Source organism: Pyrgilauda ruficollis, unplaced genomic scaffold (genome assembly GCF_017590135.1).
Source record: "Pyrgilauda ruficollis isolate IOZ18807 unplaced genomic scaffold, ASM1759013v1 scaffold47, whole genome shotgun sequence".
NCBI lineage: Eukaryota > Metazoa > Chordata > Aves > Passeriformes > Passeridae > Pyrgilauda > Pyrgilauda ruficollis.
The window spans coordinates 1,490,078-1,511,571 of NW_024526266.1; the positions used below are offsets into that span (position 1 = coordinate 1,490,078).

Below are 21,494 nucleotides of genomic sequence, written 5' to 3' on the forward strand. Positions count from 1 at the left end.
GGCATTTACTTGTGCTAATCTATCCTCATGTCCTCCAGAGAGCCAGCCTTGTGGAGTGCTAGCCATTAAAAACCAGATCAAATCTCAGACAAAATCCAGTGCTTAAGCAATTGTCTTCAGCAGTTAACAAAAGAGTGCTTGATATCCTACCTGCCAAAGATCACATAACCCAGATAAAGCCCCAACATAGTAAAATAGAAATGGAAATACTCTGGGATCTACAAAGAGATGTGCCAACTGTGCATCCTGTGGGGGAAAAACATACCCAAACATGATCAGGTGGTGTAGAGAGTGCCCAGCTCTTGTGGGAGATGAGGGAGCTTCCAAGCTGAGTCCTTAGGAGTCACTCTGAATTCATCTCATTCCGTGCCAGTAGTAAAACATCAAGCCTGGTACATTCAGAAGTTGACCTCTTGCCCAGTAGCACAAATAGTGTGTTTCTTCTGTCAACAGCGTTCAGAGAGAATATGGCAGAGTAAGGGGAATAAATTATGTATCAGTAGCATAGGAAAGAGAGAGGGTATGTACAGAATGGCAGAGGGAGAAGGAAAACAAAACACAAAGATAGTAAAGGTCACGGATATCTTCTATTTTTCAGAACAATAGAGTTTATGGAGAATTGCTTTGTGTCTGATCTAATTTTGTTGGGATTTTTTTAGAGAAAAATGTCATCTCCTCTGTTGCTGATTGATGACTCAATCTTGCTAAGGGCTGAGCTGTTTTTTATCTCTGTGACTGCTGCATTATAGAATCCCAGAATGGTTTGGGTTGGAAGAGACCTTAAAGACCTCATTCCACCCCCCTGCCATGGGCAGGGACACCCTCCACTAGACCAGATTGCTCCAACCTGGCCTTGGACACTTCCAGGGATGGTCCAAACACAGCTTCTCTGGGGGACCTGTGCCAGGGCCTCTCACCCCTCACAGGGAGGAATTTCTTACCAATATTCCATCTCACCCTGCCCTGTGTTAGTGTGAAGCCATTCTCCCTGTCCTGCCACTTCAGTTCCTGATGTGGAGTCTCTCTCCAGCTGCCTTGTAGCCCCTTCAGTTACTGGAATGTGCTGTGACGTCTCCACACAGCCTTCCCTTCTCCAGGCTGAACAGCCACAACTTTCTCAGCCTTTCTCCATGGGGCAGAAACTCTAGTCCTCATATCAACTTCATGGCATCCTCTGGACTTGCTCCAACAGTTCCTTCTCCTTCTTAAGATAATCAACAACACATCACTTTCTTTTGTAGAGCTGCCTGCAGAGTAGTATTGACATAAATATTAATATTATTCTTAGACTTCCTTTTCCTTCCACATTTTGTAAGAACCAATGGAATTGTCATTCTCTGTCACCCAGGTCTACCTTGTCCAGCATCTTGTAGCTAAAAACTATCAGCAGCAGCTTCTGAGAGGGTGAAAAACCTTATGCTGGACAGGTGATCAATATGTCCTCATCATCCTGCTCCCAGGTGGTTTTAAGATTGATTTAAGTGTTGAGAGAAACTGTCTGCCAGGATGAGAGTAAATGGCTTCCAGCTGGGCTAGGGCAGGTTTAATTTAGATATTAGAGAATTTTTTTTCTCTGAAAAGGTGATTAAGCATTGGAGCAGACTGCCGTGAGCAGTGATGGAGTCACCATCCTTGAAAGCATTGAAGAAATGTGTGGATGTGGCACTTGGGGATGTAGTTTAGTGGGGAACACAGCAGTGCTGGGTTGTCAGTTGGGCTCAGTGATCTTTCTTAAAGGTCTCTTCCAATCTTAATGATCCTCTGGGATTCTGTGAAATACTTTGACAGCCTTCCAAAGTGAGCATCATTTCCCAATTCCTTGGCAGTCATGTGGGTGATAACACAGTTCCTAACAAGCTCCTGGCTTGTGCAGTCCCACTGGTAATATGTGTAAAAGCAGCAGAGCCCCATCCCACCAGCTTTTTAACAACTAGAGAACAGTCTGCTTAGAAATTATAGGTATATTTGCATACCTGGCCTAAAAAGAGACATGTTGTAGATTGTTTCTGAGGATCCTGTCTTGGGAATTCTCAGAATTTGGCTACGACCTGCTCAAACACAGCTTGAGAAGAATGGGACATAATTTGATAAAAGATGTTTACTTCCTTTGGGCAGAGCTATATTAGTAATCCAAAATGATGAGAGAAGAGAGACTTTGATACTAAATTGAGCTCTAGGTGTGACCTGCCAGGGCTGCTCAGATACAAACTATTGATCTGGCCCTGTGGCCAGGGAGCCTTCTGTTCCTTCTGCTTGTGGAAAGCAGTTTTGTCCAAACAGCAATAAATACAGCAGATAGTGAGCCAGAATTTGCAAAGTTCAGCTGACCAGGGTGTTTAGTGAATTAACCTAAATACTATGTTGATATGTAACTGTTTTTAAAAAAATCCTCTAAAGAATAATCCTCTGGTTTTTTCTCAGTTTCTGTTTCTCTGTTAATTAGTACTCTCTGGGTGTTGTATGCTCTCAGTTGAATAAAAGCTGATGCTGATTGAAAGAAAATCTGTTTATAGACAGGAGCTGAACGACAAGGTATATGTTACAAAAATACTACGGAAGAGCTGAGAATAAGCCAGACATCTTTTATTCAATGTCTTTAGAAGGAAGAGCTATTGATTTTTTTTTTCTTTTTTTTCAAATACTGATTAGTGGAACCTGGGATTTTCTTGGATCACACATTCTACTTGGAGGGTTATAATATGTATGGAAAATGAGGAGAGGAAAGGGTTTGATGATGTGTATAAGATGTGTTGGCACAATGTGCTGTCAGATTTCACTGAAAGCAGGAATTTGGTAGGACATCAGTAATAACAGAACAGAGCTGCGTGCTGGTTTTGCAGATCATTTCAAACCCAGGCTGACTGACCTCATCACTTTTGTGTATTCTGTATTTTTTGCCCGTTTGTGATTGTGATTTCCCACATGCACGTGTGGGGAACTGCACAGAACCATAGAGAACTTCAAGGAACAAAATAAAAAATACACCAAAAATCTGTTCCTTTAGCAAACACTTGGCTACTGAAACAATGTCACAATGTCAGTAACATGCAGCTGGCAAGTCAGTGTTTAAATTTATGGCTTTTCAGTATTAGGAGGCAGTTTACTGAGGGTACCAACTCCAGACATCAGCAGTGTTTCACATCCTGGCTAAACAAGTGGTGAATGTCTGCATTGGCCTAGAAATTTTTACTTTCTATACAACATGTAGAAAAGTTTCAGTATCTAATCCTTAAAAGCATGACACACCAGATTTCCTGGGCATGGTGATTTTAAATGTTGAAAGCCTGTTTTGATTTTTTCCCTTTTTTTTACTTTCCTTGGTACTCTGGACCTAGCTTTTTTTAGCTAGTGAGGAGATGAGGTACAGGCAGGACAATGTGCTGCCAGATCAGCTCCTTCAGCCTGATGCAGACCTTTAAAATGGGCCAAGCAGATGAACTTGAACCGAGTCTCCAGCACAGAGAATCCCAGACTGGTTTGTGTTGAAAGGGACCTTAAATCTCATCCCCTTCCAACCCCCTGCCATGGGTAGTGATACCTTCTACTAGAAAATGTAGATCATAATTCTATGTGTGAACATGAACATGTGATAAAACCCAACTTGAATGAGTTAAAGGTCAGAGATAAGCCTTTAGAAGTGAAATACAGCATGAAAATTGCCTACTCATATACATAATGGTTATTCTTGATCCCATAGTGTTCCTTTGTTTTGGGTTGTTTTCTTCCTGGGATCTCTGCCTGGTTGTGCACACAAGGAGTAGTGCATATCTAATGAACTGCTCTCTTTTTCTTTCCCTTGCTGTTTTTGCTTTGTGTAACCCTGTGCCTCACTAGACACCATTCAGATCAGGATTTGAGCCTGGAGTTATTATTCTCCCATTTGGCATTTCTGCAGGACTCATCACTGCAGCATTTCAGTGCTTCAGATGTTAATTGATTTTCATAACACCCCACTGAGATGGGGAATTATTATTAACCAGGGAAATGGAGCACAAGGAGATTGAAGTCAGAAGTGCTGCCCAGTTTGAATGCCAGCTTTGAGACACCTGTTATCTGGTTTATTATTTATTCAGTAGTCACATTAAACTCTTGAATTCCTTTAATTGCAACTGCAATTCTGCATCTCTCATACTGAGTCAGAAGTTGGAATGCAGGCAGCGCAGTAAGGAAAACTCAGTTGAGCTCTTTTGGCATTTTTTTCATTAGGGATGTGCCTGTTTTCATGAAAGTAATTTTGGGCAAAAGTGGGACAAGTATTAAGTCTCAAGAGATTTTTCTTTCTTAATAATTTCTTCTGGCTGATGCAATGCTTATTCTTCAGTTCTTGGAACAAAATAAACAAGGCTCTACCTCCAGGAGTCTCTTCTTCTCCCTAATTGTAATTCATCACCCGAGTGGCTGCACTTGTGACAACAAACAAGTAGAGGGTCTTTTTGGAGTGTGTGTGAGATGTTCTTGATTAAAAAATTCATGAAATGAATGCATAAAGATTGCCCTGTATTCCTTTGTTGTGATTGCTTATGTACTCCTAATTTTCTTTTAACATTTATTCAACATAAACAGTTTTCTGTTCTCTTCATTTTATTTCTGTGTTGATCTGCCTTCTGGCATCAACTGCCCATATTCAGCAGCTTCTTGATAGCTGGAAATGGCAGGAGTGTCAAGGAGTCAGCATTGCTCCACTGCAGAAATTCAGCTGTTCTGGAAGAGAGACAACTCAAGGCAGAGCTTGTTCAGCAGCATGGCAGCTGTCATAGCACTGACATATGAAGATAACTCTTCTCCTCAGTAGAATATTTTCTCTGAGTTGACAGGAATTTTAGAAGTAAGATCATTAGAACCCTGAATGCTTTGATAGCCATCTCACTTTTTTTTTTCCTGATAAACTAACTAATCATTCAGAAGAATAAAAATGGTCTGAAAACCTAAATGAAGGTGTTTGTAAACTCATGTGCTTTGTTACTTGAGAGCAATGCTATCTACAAACTCAGCCTGGTATAAACTTAACTAAAGTATTTTTGATATATTTTAAGAAGTAGTTCTATGCTGATCTTCTCTCTAGACTAATTACTTGTTTTTCTTCCTTTATTGCAAAGAGAGGTTGTCTCTTGAGAAGGAGTTAATTCTCCAGTCTTTGAATGCAAGTCTTATTTTGGGCCCATTTAATTAATTTTCCTCTAGATTTTTTAGACACAGCTTTCATTAACAGGGCTGAATTAAGATTGCTTCTGGCTCCTTTTAATTCAGTAAAAGTTCATGTGCATTTGGGCCTTTACACAAATATTTTTAGCCCTAACTTGGGCATTCTCCTTGTCAAATTCTGTGTGCTCAGTTACACTTTGGCTTTCCCAGTCAAGACAAGAGAAGTACTGGGCATCCAAGCACGATGTCTCAGCTTGACTGGAAAACCTTGTGTGTGCTGAATGTGGTGATTCTCCTGAAACTTCCCCTGGTTCTTCTCAAGTTCATGCTGAAAAATGTCTGTAACAGGTTTCTATAATAGATTCTGTAACTTTGCTGGAATATCATAAATCCTGTTTCAGGCATTTTTTCACTGCATGGTCAGATGGATTTGGAAGGCAGACTGCACTTAGCCAGCCTCTCTGGGATTTGGAAGCCATGTAAATGAAAATAATCATTAAAGAAGTCTGATTAGAGAACTGCTTGTTATAGTTTTTTTGTTATTAGTCTGTGTTTGTTTGCTTGTGATTTAGACAGTGTGGTTAATTTTGGTTGCTGATGGCTGCACGGTGCTTAGATGTCCTGAGAATAATTATGATAACACAGCGAAAGCATAAAAATGTGCTTATTTTCTCCAGTGGTACCAGTTGCCATAATGAAAACATCACCCTTCTTTGTAACCTTTCATAGCATATAAAAATGTTCCTGGCATTTTCGAGGGCTGGAACACCTCTCCTGTGAGGAAAGGATGGCTGAGAGAGCCAGGGATGGTCAGGCTGGAGAAGAGAAGGATCCAGGGAGGCCTTAGAGCCCCTCCCAGTGCCTAAAGGGGCTCCAAAAGAGCTGAAGAGGCACTTGGGAAAAGGGCCTGGAGTAACAGGACACAGGGAATGGCTTCCCACTGCCAGAGGGCAGGGTTAGATGGGATATTGGGAAGGAATTCTTCTCCTGGCAGAGGTTGCCCAGAGAAGCTGTGGCTGCTCCATCCTTCCATCTCTGGAAGTGTCCAAGGCCAGGCTGAACAGGGCTTGGAGCCAGCTGGGCTACTGGAAGGTGTCCCTGCCATGGCAGGGCATGGAATTGGATGAGCTTTAGGGTCCTTTCCAACCCAAACCTTTCTGGGGTTCTGTGGCTTCACAAAATACAGATCACGTTGCTTTCCTGTACTAGAGGTATTAATGTCAAACAAAGGGAAAGCCAAAGTTCAGATCACTAAACACAAGAATATTGTAATTGGATAAATTCATGATAGCCAAGATTCAGAGAAGCCATCAGCTTTAGGGAGACAGAACAAAGTGATGTTTGGGCTTCTTGCAGCCTTTTCTTTAGCTGCCATGGAAGGGAATGGAGAAATGCAGCAGTGGCTGCCATCTCTGGGGTAGGATCATCTGCCCTGGCGTGACTCCTTGGGGTGTTTTGGATCCAAAAGGGAACTGGAGCTGGGAATTGCTGCAGACTTCTGGCTAAGCCTACCTGGCAGCTGCATTACTGTATGGCACAGGCTCACTGTGGAGACTTATGGAATTAGAAAACCACTGAATTTTGGGAGATTACCTTGTTGCTGACTCCAGCAGCTGTAAAGAAGCTTTTTTATGGAGAATCCTGGTTAACATGACACAATCTGAGAGCTTAAAAGCTTTTCTGTAACAGAAATACTCTGTTTTCAAGATAAAAGTTATTTGTAAGGGATTTATAGTCGAAGTAACAGGAGAAGGTTTTGTTGGTTTTTCCTTTAGTATTACAAAAGTAATGGAGAAAAGCACCATTTGATATTTGCCAACCTAAAAGTACAGCTCACTGGAACCTGAAGATAATTAACTGTTGTAGTTCCAGCTCTGACATTTTGATACAACTTCCTCATCCACACAGTGGTGTTCTTTAGGTCTGTCTGCAGTGATTCCCATCTTTTTATAGAAATCCTTTATTAGTTTTTAATTAACAATTTTTATGGTAGATTCACACTTACAACATTCCAGATTAGTAGTTTTAAGCTTGCAAGACAGGCACAGCCTAATTTTTTGTGGTTTTTGGGTTTTTTTGGTGTTGTTTGTTTTTGGGTTGTTTTTTTTTTTTTTTTGGTTTTTTTTTTTTTTTTGCGTGGGGGAGTTGTGTGGTTCTGTTTGTTTGGGGTTTTTTGTTTTTTACTGCCGTAACAACACGGTAAGTGTATGATCTGTGGTAAAAACTCACCAGCAATTAAACTGGTAATTTCCTCAGAGTTCTAAAGCTGAACCTTAAGCCTGCAGGACAGATGTCTGCAGTGATTCCCATCTTTTTATAGAAATCCTTTATTAGTTTTTAATTAACACTTTTTATGATAGATTCACACATACAACATTCCAAATTAGTAGCTTTAAGCTTGCAAGACAGACACAGCCTAATTTTTTGTGGTTTTTGGGTTTTTTTGGTGTTGTTTTTTTTGGGGTTTTCTTTTTTTTTTTTGGTTTATTTTTTTGCGTGGGGGAGTTGTGTGGTTCTGTTTGTTTGGGGTTTTTTGTTTTTTACTGCCGTAACAACACGGTAAGTGTATGATCTGTGGTAAAAACTCACCAGCAATTAAACTGGTAATTTCCTCAGAGTTCTAAAGCTGAACCTTAAGCCTGCAGGACAGAAAACATGCCATGTTGCTCTTGGTCAAATGTCAATCTATAACTGCATAAGAGACTACAAAGGATTTTCATTTTCTTCTCAAAGCATTTTTGGAGAAGTCAGCAAAGCAGTTACTTAATGTATCCACATTGAGTACATGTTGGATTTTCTATTGTGTTACATTTAATTATATTGTTAATGGGTTAATGTGTCAGGATTTTTCTCCTTGTTTTTTTACAGGATTCTGCTCAGGAGAGTGTCATCAAACGAGATATCCATCGTACATATCCAGCACATGATTATTTTAAGGATACAGAAGGAGATGGGCAGGAATCTCTGTACAAGATCTGTAAGGTACAGTCAGTACTCTGAATTTTAAAGCCTGTTCCATATTTTGTGTGGCTTTCTTTTGCCCAGCTAACCGCTTTCTGGTCCAAGTTGTTAATCAGTAGGATTTTAAAGCTTTGTTTAGATGGCATGTGGAGACTGTGGTGTTTCTGCATTCCCTTTTACAGCCTTGAATTTGGTGCCTCCTAAGGTGCAGGTGAGAAGAGGCTCAAGCTGGCTTTATTGAGATGAGAGGGAGCAACCTTTTCAGAGGGAGTGGTGTAGCAGCTCCTCCTTTGCTCTGAGGTGGAGAGATTTGCAGAGGAGCGGAAACAAACCCTGAGAACAACCTCTGCTGTGAGGTTAAACCAGGATGTCTGTAGAGAATTACCTGGAGAACAAGTTTTTGAGCATTCCACAAGCAATGTGTGAGCAGGGCTTTTCACTCGGAGCTGCCAGATCACCTCCAGTGAAAAACACTCTTTAAGTTTTCCAATTTGCACATCAGAAAGTTGAGGTTCTAAATCAATAGATTTGTCCATCTTGTACAGACAGATTTATTTTGTTTGAGAGAGATCCAGAAGGTAAAATATTGCAGCCAAGCAGGGACTTTTCTTCTTTTGTAGATTTGGCTGTGGTTTTGGCAGTCAGTTTTTGTTTCACTTTTTATTTTTTTTCCAAAATGCATGAAATTCATGTAGAATATTCCGCAGAATATTATATAATCTAGAATTAATTCTGTTCATATAGAATGAATGATTGCCTTGGGCAAAACATTTCCCTTTTCCCTTCCTCTTCCTTGTTGCTGTTTCCACCTCCTGCTGATTACTAGAAATGATGGAGTTGTCATAGCAAGCAGAAAAAAGTGTTCAGCCTTTGGGGCATAATGGCACATTTTCCTGTTCCCCAGATAAATTCTGTGGTGATACAAACTCATATTCAAATAATAATTTGGATGACTATTAAGTATAGCTGCTTAGGTACTGGGATTCAGTATTGTGAGCAATTCACAGTTTAAAAGAAATACAAAATTAGGGAATAAAGAGAACTTTCAAGGAATGGTAGTGATTTCTTCCTAATCCTGGAGGGCTCCAGAGGGCTACAGGAAACAGTTCTTGTTGTGCCAGTCCATGAAAAGAATAACAATGCAGGTAATTGTGGACTTGTCACTTTGATACCAGTTAAGTGAACAATAATGGGATAATTCAGTTTTTCAAGAATTGAGTGTGAAGAAGTATGTTATAATGAAGGCATGGGAGTTTACTGAAATAGATCATGACAAGCTAACACAAAAAGCCAGAAGTACAGGTTCCCTTGGTGAAGGTGTTTTGATTGGAGTTCTGTAGCTCCTATAGCCTGCCAAGCTCAGAAAGTATAAATGCTGGACAACTTAGAGCCTGAACAAGCTACACATTAAGGAGTTAAAGCCTGGCCAGCAGGTTCCTAAACAAGCACTGAATAAATGGATTTCAGTCAAAGCACTAGGAATATCCCTTCTTCATTCCATGTACTCTGGCAAGTCACCTGGAAGAAACCAGAAGGTCCTTTGTCATGAAGATACCTTGGTGACACAGAGAAAAGGGGATGGTAAATAACGAGGAGTAAAGGATGTGGAGATGGATGAACCTCATGTAGGAACAGTTTGTCTTGAGCAACTCAGTGTTATGCAGCTGCTTTTAGTTACAGTGTCCAGAATTAAAGACATCTATTCTACATTGGAAAGAATTTGTAAAGTTCTGTGAGGATGATGAAAGAATTTGGGAGCATTCTTTGAAAAGAAAGATCCTTTTTTCATTAAGGCGCATCTCAGTCCATTTTGTTTAATAAAGAACAAATAAAGGAGTAAATCTGTCTGAACTGGAAGCAACTTAGAGGAATTATCTGTCCAGCAGGCAGCTTCAGAGGGGCACAGACCTTTTTGTGTTGTTTTCTTTTTGTAGGAAATGTGAATAATTCTGCATGTTTTCCAAATATAGGGGCTTTCCTTGCTCTCAAGACCGCTCCTGCAGAGAAAGTTGCTGTAGCTGTTTGTTATTGTATCAAGGCACCCCCAACCTCGGGAGTAATGTGCTCTGACTCCACGATTCAGAAGGCTGAACAGTTGCTTTATTGAAACTATACTTTATTACATTAATACTATATTATATCTATACTAAAGAGATACTATACCATACTGTTACAAAAGATACTAAGAAAAAACCATGGCTGTCTTGAGACAGTCAGGACACAGCTTTGACCCAATTGGCCAAGAAAACAAAACAATCCTCAGCAGAATCCAATTGACAAGTCCCTTTGGGTAAACAATCTCCTGTGCAAAACAACAGGAGCAGTGAATAGAGATAAGAATTGTTTTCTCTTCTCCCTGTGCTTCTCACTGCCTTCCCCAGGAAAAATCCTTGGAGAGAGAATTATGTCTCTGTTCAGAGAATGTGAATGCCACAGTTAGTTCTCTTTTCTTGAAGGATCTGGAAACTCAGAAGTGCTGCATCCTTGACAAAGTCAGGCAAAAACTCCAGGAGGCCTTTGTGGATGAACAAGGTGCTCCTGGACAAACTCAAAGACAAGAGGAAGCTTACAGAGGGTGCAAACAAGGGCAGCTAGTCTGGTAGGAATGTAGAGAAATTGTCCAAGCAGACAGGGATCAGGTTTGGGGAACTAACACCCTGATAGAATTAAATCTGGCCATGGATGGGAAGGGTGACAAGAAAATATTCCATGGGTGCATCTGTGATAAAACTAAGATTAGAGACAATGTGGGAGAAAATGTTCCTTCCTGTCCAGAAGGAAAGGGCAAACCTGCTTTACTTGAGACATGGGCAAGGCTGAGATACTTGATGACTTTTTTGCCTCTGTTTTCACTGGCAAGTGCTCCAACATCACTGCTGAGGCCACAGAAGGCAAAGGCAGGGACAGAGAGAATGAAAAACTGCCCAGTGCAGGAGAAGATCAGGTCTGAGACAATCCAAGGAGCCTGAAAGACCACAGAACCTGGTGAGATGCATCTGTGGCTCTGAGAGAACTGGCAGGTGAAGTTGTTAAGCCACTGTCCATCATATTTTAGTTATGGGCCTCCTGTGAAGTATCCACTGAGTGAAAATGGGGAAACATAACCCCCATTTTTAAAATGCAAGGAGAGAAGGATCCAGAGAGGCCTTAGAGCCCCTTCCAGTGCCTAAAGGGCCTCCAAAAGAGCTGAAGAGGAACTTTGGAAAAGGATCTGGAGTAACAGGACACAGGGAATGGCTTCACACTGATAGAGGGCAGGGATAGGTGGAATATTGGGAAGGAATTATTTTCCTGGCAGAGGTTGCCCAGAGAACCTGTGGCTGCTCCATCCCTGGAAGTGTCCAGTGCCAGGCTGAATGGGGCTTGGAGTAAGTTGGGCTACTGGAAGGTGTCCCTGCCATGGCAGGGCATGGAATTGAATGAGCTTTAGGGTCCTTTCCAACCCACACCATTCTGAGATTCTGTGATCTTTGATCAGACACCTCTCTGTGTGTCCATCAAGTTGAGGGCTGCTCTTCCTGTGAAGCATTTTGTGTTTACCTGGAGTTTAATGACCTTTGTCACCCAGCCACTTGTTCTTGATAGAACATGTTCTGCATAGCAGCTTTGCAGTGAATTTCGAATTCCCTGCTCCAAACAGCTTTGTCTCATCAGCAGCCTTTGTCACTGTGCTATTTTTGTGTGTTCTTCAAGGTTTGTGAATATTTGCAGCACATCTTTCTGCGAGGTTCTGTGAGTGACCTTACCTTCACTCTCTGGGTTAGAACTGACTTTATTCCTACCTTTGGCTTTCTCTCCTTTAATCAATCATTTGAGTGAGTAAGGGGATTTTCTGTAGCAGCTCAGTTCCCTGAAAAGCCTTTGGGTAGGGCTTGGGGAAGGGTTTATAAAAATCTTGGTAATCATAGTGACTCCCTCATGTGCTCGTTGGTTCAAAGAAGGATTTGGGAAGCATTGCTTTCTGGCAGAACAGCCACATCCAATCTTCAGCATGGAATTATTAATAAATTTACTGATTACACTGAAGGGTTTATACCTACTTGCCAGTATTGAGATCAGACACAACTGCTGGGGAGACTTCCAGGCAGTAACTTCTCCTTCATCCTCTCATAGTTTTCTTAAATGACTGTGGCTGTGGCAGATATTGGGTCTGACTGAACCTTGAATTTGTGATTAATAAACTGTTTTCTCCAGTATGTGGGTTTTCAAGAAATATTGTTAAAGCCTAATTAATCTGTTTATAAACTTGCCATTCTATTGGGAATAAAAAGTAATAATCTGTGTTGAAAGTAATAATGTGGCAGCTTTGTATTACTAGAGTAACTTTTACCAGAGGTGCTGGGTACTTGTGCCTTTATTCTAGAAAGCAAGAAGTTTGAAGAATGGGATTTCTGAATATGGCTGGGAAGGATCTGTCCTCAAGTGAGAGGGTAGAAAGCTGAAGAGCATTTTCTTCATTCTCTGCTGAAATGAGAGATGATCTGAGCTGTCAGATAAAAAGGAAAATCATTAAAAGCTCCCTGCCTCATTTTAACAGGTCTGCCAGTTTTTGTTCCAACTCTTTATCTCCTCTTCAGAACAGTAGGAAACCAAGAAAGATGGGAACTTTTTCTGTTGCAGAACATTTATGTGACAAAGTACCTAAAAATAAACTTCAGAACTGACAGTGGTGATAAGGAATGAAAAGAGTTTCGGATTCTAGACTGGAGATTTCACTTGAGGACACCACTTAAGCTGGATTTTCACAGAGCAAATTTTGGGGGATCTTTGGGAAAACTGCTGCTTCTTGCCTGCTTTCTGTTTAAATACTCTGCAAATTCTAGCTGTGTTTGAAGAGCTCACCTCAGTGTTACAATGCATAACTGAGTAGTGCTCAGTGCCTGCTTCCACACTCTGTCCATACTCACAGCATGAGGCTCCAGGGAATCAGAGCACCCAGCAGAATTAATCCTCTCAGCTCTCTGCAGTGTGTGCAGTGCGGAATTTAACATGAGATGTGTTTTCCCTAATTTTCTGATTAAAGTAACTCCTATTTAACAAACAACCACTGTGATTCTAATGGGGAACAGGGAGCATGGTGCAGGAAAATCAATCAGGTGAGCTGGGACTGGGCAGACTGGGAAAACATACATTGTTTTGGAAAATGGTAGAATTACTTCTCAGAGGTTCAGAGTTGGTGTTGGTGTTTGTCAGTAAGCTGAGGCCTTGCAGAAGGATATGAATCATTTGTATCAGGATCTATTTGTTACTAAATACTTATCCCTTTGTGGATGAGATTTGTAGTTTTTTCCCCAATCCTGGTCTCACTTGCCTGAAGTTTTTAGGTGCAGGATCAGAGTGGTAGCTGGTTTGCTGTGAGACCAAACACTGCTTTAGTTACAGTGTGTGTTTTTTGGTACCCACATTAGCAAAGAGAATAACAAACTGCATTCTGGCAGTGCTACCACTGAGCGGGCTCCATCATGGAGTGGTTTAGTTTTTGTTACTGTATATTGAAATATGGAAATACCTTTGAGCTGCTCTTCTGTAACCAGCAGCTTCTACGCCCATGATAAGCTGTGAGTTATGCTTCAGCAGAGCTGCTGCTTAGTGCTGAAAGTCTAATTTTCATAAGGTTTTTTTTTTTACATTTTCATTTCCATTTTATTTCAGCATGCCTTTTCAGGTAGTCACCTCACTGTGCATGTATTCTTCCACATTTTTCAATCCTTAGTATCTCCTTAGATTTACAAATGGGAAGTTTTAGTGTTTGTCCAGATGTAATTATTTGTCAGAGAGCAGATCTCTTTTATTCCTGCAGAAATCTATTGGCCAATTAAAGGATAAACACAGTCAATGAAGAATTATTTTTCACCTATTTTTAGTTGTTTTTTCCTTTGCTCCTGGGTTGAAGGAGCAGTGTTAGTAATTATTGTTGTCTTGTTTCATTCAAAGGATTTTTGGTGTTACCTTGTCTTCTTCTGATTACATTGTAATAAGGATTCTTCTCTGTGCATCTGTGCTCAGCAGCCCCATTCTTGCACATAGTGAAAGATGCAATGAAATGATGTAGAATTTTCTGCTGAGCCTGTACCAGTGGGAAGGTCAGCTCTGGAGTCCTAAAAAATGCTGGGAATGGTCTGTTTAGGGCCTGCCTGGTTGAAGGTGAAGATTTCTTCATCCTCTCAGCTCTCCCAGCCCTGGCAGAGGCACGTTGTGTAACAGCCTCTTCCTGCTACTCCATCAGTGAGTAACTAATGTCTAAAAATACAGTTTTCAGTTAATGCAGAAATTCCTTGTGTAATGTGATACATACTCAGTGCTGCACCCATAGGAATATTATTACTTTCAGACTGTTAGTCTTATAGTAAATTCAGGTATGGAGTTTTAAATTCTGCTGTTACTGAAATTATTTCATGTCTGAAGATGTAATAAAATACCTTGTTGTGAAAGCATTAAAAATATAAAAATACTAATAATTTTAATTAATAAGCATATAATTTAAATAATGAGAAAAATAATAAAATACCTTGTTGAGTGAAAAGTCTGCATCAAAGTATGGGTGTTTTCCTGAGACGCTGTGAGTTTCAGACACCATGGAAGTCTTTCAAGCCTCCTAAAGCAGATTTCAGCACAGAGCTACATCTGTGTTAAACACTGAGTAGCTTCCCTTGGTCATTTCATCGAGATCATAGGGAGGCATAACCTCTCCTCTTCCTTCTTTAAATCTGCTGGCACTCACAGACAGAAGTTACAGAAATCCAAACTGAGGTTTGAAATTCAGCCATCTTTCCCTTCATCTTTTAAATGCTACGTACTATTTTTCTCTATAGAAAGAAGATTCTAATCTTGGGAGATTTTCCTTTGTTAATTATTTTGGAGAAGAGTTTCTGCCCAGACCTGGGTTCTTGGTTCACTTTCCCAGCATGCAAATGTTCTCAGGATTCATGGACTTTGAGGAGACTCTGCTTCCAAAGAATTCACTTTCTAATGATGAGTACTAATAACTCCATAGTAGCTCTTTTCAGAATACAGATAATTACTAAAAAGATGTCTCAGTTCTGTGAGATCTTCATTTAGTTAAAAATGAATGAAAATAGGCTTCAAGTCAGAACCTTCATTACATCCCATTTATGAGACAGAGAATATTTAAAATCTCAGTTAACTGGGGAATTGTAATTGGAAGTTCCTCAAGAGCTTAGGAGAACAATAAGTTAAAAACTGTGAGATGTCACAGGCTGTCACAGGAAAAATCCCATCCTCTTGAAATTATAAATTTACAATGACTGCAGTGGGAATAGGGGATTTGGGATTTTGCCTTGTTTTATATTTCATGTGGAAAATCAAAGTTCCTTAGAAGCATAAATCTTAAATAGTTAATCTTAGACCGTTAGTTCATGATATGATATTATGGGGGTATCTGTAGGCAGCATCCTTATTTTTGAGGTTATTCTGGTTAATTACATCATATTTCAGCACTATCAAATCCCATAGGTTGCTTAAAAATAAAACAGTATAATTGGAAATGTGATGTGCATTAAGATTCCAAAGTCTCTTTGCATTGGGTAGATGCAATGAAATCATGTATATTTTAGAGACTTCATTAAAAACGAAACCTTTAGTTGTCAGGATTATGATGTTTTGACTTAAGAATAAAATCTTTCTTTGTTTGATCTAATTCTGATGCAGAACTGAAGTTTGTGTCCAAGTATCTGCAGACAGCTGCTTGTCTAGATCAGATGTTGGGGAAGGACCTTGTGGAAATAAATTTAAAAAAAAATATTTTTCAAAAACTTTTTTAAAAAGTGGATCAAGCAGTTAATTTTTTTCATGGTTTTTGGTTGTTTCAAAGGCATTTTAATAATTACATCTTTTTACTGGGGCCTTTTTACATTTTTCTCCTATATAGGCAGTGTCCACTAATTAATTTCATATTTTTATTTAAGCCAATTATCCAATACTTGCTGATTTGTAGTTCTATGGATCAACCTTTTTAGAAAAGTGTCAATTTTTTCATCTCTTCTGTTCAGGCAATTAATGGTTTACCAATTTATTTTCCCCTCAAGCTTTTTGGCTGAATACTCTGTGTTCTTAATAAATTTTCAGTAATTTTATTCCTTTTAATTTATGATTTCTTCTGATATTCGGTTGGATGCAGATCCTTCAACACATCCCCTGTTAGGAATGGTTCCAGCAGGATAACAAACCCTGTGATTCTTCTATAATAAAACAAAAACAAGGAAAGTTCACAGGGATTTTCTGCTGAAGCTTAAATACAGCTCCCTTACATTGACCATCTATTTTCCAAGCAGAAACTTTGCCTTCCTGCTCTGGATGTGTTTGAAATGGATTTCTTATGAGTTCAAATATGTTTAGGAAGTTGATTATGAAAAACTTTGCTCTTCTTCCTTCATATTTTTGTATTTAACTGCAGGGTGAGGATTTTTTTTTATACCCTTCTTGTTTTCCCTCTTTTGCTGTAACTTCAACTTCTTTCAGAATCTCATAAGAAGTATGTTTTTATTTCTTATAACTTGCTGTACTTTTCAGTCTATGTCAGTTTTGGAAGCAGTTTGTTTTCTCCAGTGTGTTGCTTTCTCAATGTTTATTTGAAAATAACTTGTTTGGATTAATTTATTGCTATTTTCAGCAAATTATTCACTATAATGCTTCTCACAACAGAGAACCCCCAGGCACTGATAATTTGATGTTCATTTTTCAGCCTAGATTTTTTGAAGCAAATTAGAAGTGGTTTTTTATAGTATGAGGAAATCATAAATCAAATTTCTCATTTGTAATTCTGCACATCTGCTTCTAAGTGGAGCTGGCCTATCAAAACCAAGAATAACACATCATTTAGGAAAGCTACAGAGACAAGACATTAGGCATCTACAAGCTGATAGATCTGGGCAACAAATAGCTAAAGACTCATGATGGTCATTAACCAGTGGATGATTCTAGTTAATGACATTAAATATTTATTTAAGCATCTAAAGTAATTTCTGTGAATTTAGTACTTAGTAGCTAATTAATTTCTTTATGGAGAGCGTCCTTTTCTTTTTTTTTTTTTCCAATTTAATTTTGTAGCTGCCATTGTACACTTCTCAGGTTAGATTTTATGTTTGAATTTTGTGACTGGAGCTGTTTTAAACTGGGAAGCTGGATTGTGATGGTTCTTTAAATATTTTTCAGTGATTTCTGTGGCTTCTTGAATTTTCTTGTCCACTGAAACTGAGCAATGGGCTGGGATTATTTTCACTCAGCTCCTAACTAATGCCATCTAACAGCTTTCAAAAGAGTGGTGAGCAGTACAGACAAAGGGCAGAGGGCTGCAAGTCCCAGGTCAGCTTTTCCCAAAGGAAATGTAAGGCTGAATTGTTCAGAAACAGTGACCTTTAAAGGAGTACTCAGAATATTCTGCACCTAGAGAAATCCTGTCTTCCAGAGTCATTGCAGAATTCCTCACAAATACTACATTCTCCCCATCAAACTGAAAAGTGGATTGTCTGTTCCTTGTGGCTTCTTCCTCCCTTTGCTTTGGTTTTCCCTGGCTGCACCCTCAGTACTTTGCTTTTTCTCTCAGGATGTCTCTCCCTCTGGTGTCCGTCCTGCTGCTCCTGCTTAGACTTTCACAAGTTTGCACAAATTCTTAACATCCTCTGACAGCTCTTTAAAAACAGTATCTGTCTTCTCATCTTGGAAAAGTAAAGGGGAAGGAAAGGTTAGTTATTTTAGTTTGGGGATTTTTTAAGAGTAAGAAAAAGCATGTCTGTCATACCGTAGGAAAATGAGTTGTGTTCATTCTTCAGCATAACAAGGGCATGGAAAAACTGTTTGATGAAATCTTCAGGTTAGAGTAGTTCTCAGCAGTTTTCTAACCTTAGGTCCTCTACTTGCATAATGTCAGAACTTGTTTTTCCAAAAACAAACATTCACTTTCCCCACAGCACAAACTACCCTGGTTTTCATGTTATATTTGTTGCATTTGGTAAAGTTCTATCATTAAAAGTTCGATCATATCAAGTTCTATCATTACTCACCTGAGCTGAATTATCCTTGGTTTAGGTGAAGGGAAATTGCATCCATCTCTTTTTAGGCTGATTGAAAAACAAAAATAATAATTTACAGCTACAGCTTCTGTGGAAGGTTGAGAGTGACCTGTGGGTGATTTTAGAAGAGCCCTGAAAGCACAAAAGTGGTTACAGTTTTACCCCCTAAATGATTTTATCCTGAGTAGTGTTTCCTAGAGAATCATGGAATGGCTTTGACTGGAAGGGAAGAGACCCTAAAGTTCATCCCATTCCACCCCTGCCAAGGCAAGGACACCTCCCACTGTCCCAGCCTGGCCTTGGACACTTCCAGGGATCCAGGGGCAGCCACAGCTTCTCTGGGCACCCTGTGCCAGGGCCTGCCCACCCTGACAGGGAGGAATTTTGTCCCAGTATCCCATCTAACCCTGCCCTGTGTCCATGGGGAACATTCCCTGTGTCCTGTCACTCCAGCTCCTGGTGGAACACATTTCTTCAGCTTCCTTGAAGACCCTGGCAGTGTCCTGCACAGCTCCTTGATGGGAACACAGTTTGGTGATGCCTGTATGCATTTTAAATACAGTTTGGTTTTCTTTTTTCTAGGCCTATTCTGTCTATGATGAAGACATTGGCTATTGCCAGGGACAGTCCTTCCTTGCAGCTGTGCTTCTGCTTCATGTGAGTTAATTGCAGAATGAAAGCTTTGATATTTGAAACAAGGCAGCTGTAAAATCAGTTGTAATGCAGCCATGCTGTTTGACAGATATTTATTGTTATTTATTTGCCTGTATTAATTTTCCTCTTGTTGTTTTTTGGGTCTAGAGATTAATGGCTTCTATCTTCATGAATGTAGATTTCCTTTATCTGGGAGAAATTGATTAAATTCTCAAGTACTTCTGTGTCAAAACCTGAAACCAATTTGTTACATATTAATTTTTTCTTTTAATTTAGTTGTCACCTAAGTGAGCTCCCTTTGTGTTTATGGGGAATTTAACTCCAGGAGACGTTCTCAGGGCAGTTCATCAAAGCAAGTAGTCTCACTAATTTTTTGGAAGATTTTCTCTCCTAGGGTCATTTTGTAATATCTTCTGAGGGAAAGCTGATTTTTTAATCTTGATACTTTAGCCTGTAATCAAAACCTGCACAAATTTTGATTAGTTGCTTCCTTTATAAATACATGGTTATATGTCCAGAGATAAATAAATAAATACACAGTTTTTATAGGTGTAAGATACTTTACATCTGATGTCTCAGTGGCAAAGCAGCACATTTAAATAGTGTATTTATTGAGGTAAAGTCTATCTGAATTAGCCACCCCAAAGCTCAACCACAATTCTTACTCAAGCTCTTGCCTGCTTTTTCTCTCAGGTTTTAATTAGCAAAATCAGTCAGGATTGAAATACCTTTTGAAGTGTGGGCTTGAGACAGCTGCTGGTGTTATGTATGTTACACACACACTTCCCAGGCCACTTGGAACTCAAATTCATATTAGTTTAGGTTGTAATTCCTAGGGAGAGCTGTGATTCCTTGAAGTCTTGAGAACCATGATACACAGCAACAGCGTTGCAGAGAAGCTTTGCATCTTTTGAGAATAAACCCAAAATAGTCCCATTATTGCAGTCTAACATATACTATAAAACAGCTTATCTAACAGTTATTTTGCAATTATTTTTTTACCCAAAGCAGGACTTTGAAGCTGCTCTGGAAAAATGAGCTATTTTCAATACCAGAGTTGTTTAGAAATGTGTGTGTGTGTCACATTCTTAACATTTGACTAATACCTCAGCTCCTCTCCCTTAGTGCTGTGCTGTCATTACTACAGAGAATCAACTCTGTTCTTAGAGTCTCTGGAACGGGAGGAAGTTGTCCTGCATGCAAGGACTGTTAAATGGAAATTACACTCATTTTAATATATCCTTTATAACTTTCGGTTTCATCAGAGGATGTTAAAGTGAAATGCTTAGAGAAGGGGGAAGCAAGGAGTCTCAATGAGCCCATGTAACTGGGGAGCTTCCTAAGATGCCCTCAAACTCCTCTTTTTCTCAAATTCTCCAAACAATCTGTATGCTGTGAACACTTGTAAGACCCTCTCTAACTGTTCCACCTTCTCATGGATTTCTAGACCCCTTCCTTTCCCTTTTTTCCTGGGACAGGTTATCCTTTCTCTTCAATGTAGATGTGTTTCAGGGATGGTTGGGTAGCCTGAACCTCCATCCTCTGTTTTTGTGATTTTGCTTCTCATCAGATTCTCATCAAAAGATGCAGGTAACTTCTAATCACAGGCAAACAGTGTTGCCAACTCTAATAATTGTACTGTGAGGCTCACAGTACTTGACTTTTTTTTTTTGTCTATTTTTCAGAGTCATTGTCTGTGGGGGAAAAACCCCCACCTAAAATTTCACTTTAAAAAACAACAAATTTCTGGCTTTCGTGATTTCAGAGAAATGATAGCAAAGGGCAAATACCTAAATGCTAAAAATCAGAATGGCAATGCCCAAAATTTGTGTTCTGCTTAAATTAAAAGAAAAAAAAAGAAAATTTGATTTATGATTTTGAATTCTTGTGGTTGGTAATACTGGAGAACCTCTGTTCACTGAGAGCAAGGACGTGGGGAGCTCTTTGGCCTAGTCCTGACCTCTGTTCCATCTCCCTGTCTTGGGGAAGAGATGGTTGGCAAAGCACAAGAGTCTGACTGAGCATGTAGGGTAGATGTGCCTGTGCATGAGCACCTGTCAGTTCATTAGAAATAATTGTATTTTACCAAAGCCTCTGAAATTTGCACTCATTGTCTTACAGAGCAGATTCAAGCCATTTGGTCGGGATCAAATTATTTCTTCCCTTTACTTTGTCTGCAGCTTTTATATGCTGTCAGAGGGAATCATTCCATCCAGATAAAATTGTGATTAAGAGCTTTGAAATTCCTAAGAATTTGTTTTGGGTGAATCAAGCCCAGGCTGATAGGCATCAGCCAATCTGGAAATAGTTTGTGCTAACCACTTACTTTCCTTTATGATGTCTGAAAATGAAAATGAAACTGTCTGCCCATGGCCCTGGAGACACGCCCTAATCATGGGCTGAGCATAAGACGAAACCCTGAAGGGAAATATCAAGAGCCTAAAATTCTCTTTGAAGAAAATGCTGAGCTTTTATCTGTAGCTGGTATTTGATAAGAAGCTGGCAGTAGGCCAAGTGAATGAATACCCTGAAAGGTCAAGAGATGTTCTTGATTCTCAGCAATTGTTTTCACTTGTTACAATATGGTGCTTCCGAAAGAAAGCACATTTTGAATGTGATGGAAAGGTTGATTTGGGTTCTGTTTGTGCCTGTCATTATTGTGTTACTTGAAGGCACAGGGGAAGGTGATGTGGGGGTTTTGTGACACAG

The 21,494-nt window shown here is 39.7% G+C and overlaps 1 protein-coding gene across 3 annotated transcripts in view; it reads left to right on the top strand.

Moving 5' to 3' along the window:
- Nucleotides 1–21,494, top strand: part of RABGAP1L (RAB GTPase activating protein 1 like) — a 223,137-nt gene that overhangs the window by 112,870 nt on the left and 88,773 nt on the right. For all 3 annotated transcript variants that reach the window (XM_041478883.1, XM_041478884.1, XM_041478885.1), the window contains 2 exons: nucleotides 8,011–8,124; nucleotides 18,714–18,788. In XM_041478883.1, the coding sequence (XP_041334817.1) occupies nucleotides 8,011–8,124; nucleotides 18,714–18,788 (189 nt within the window). The remainder of the gene's footprint in view (nucleotides 1–8,010; nucleotides 8,125–18,713; nucleotides 18,789–21,494) is intronic.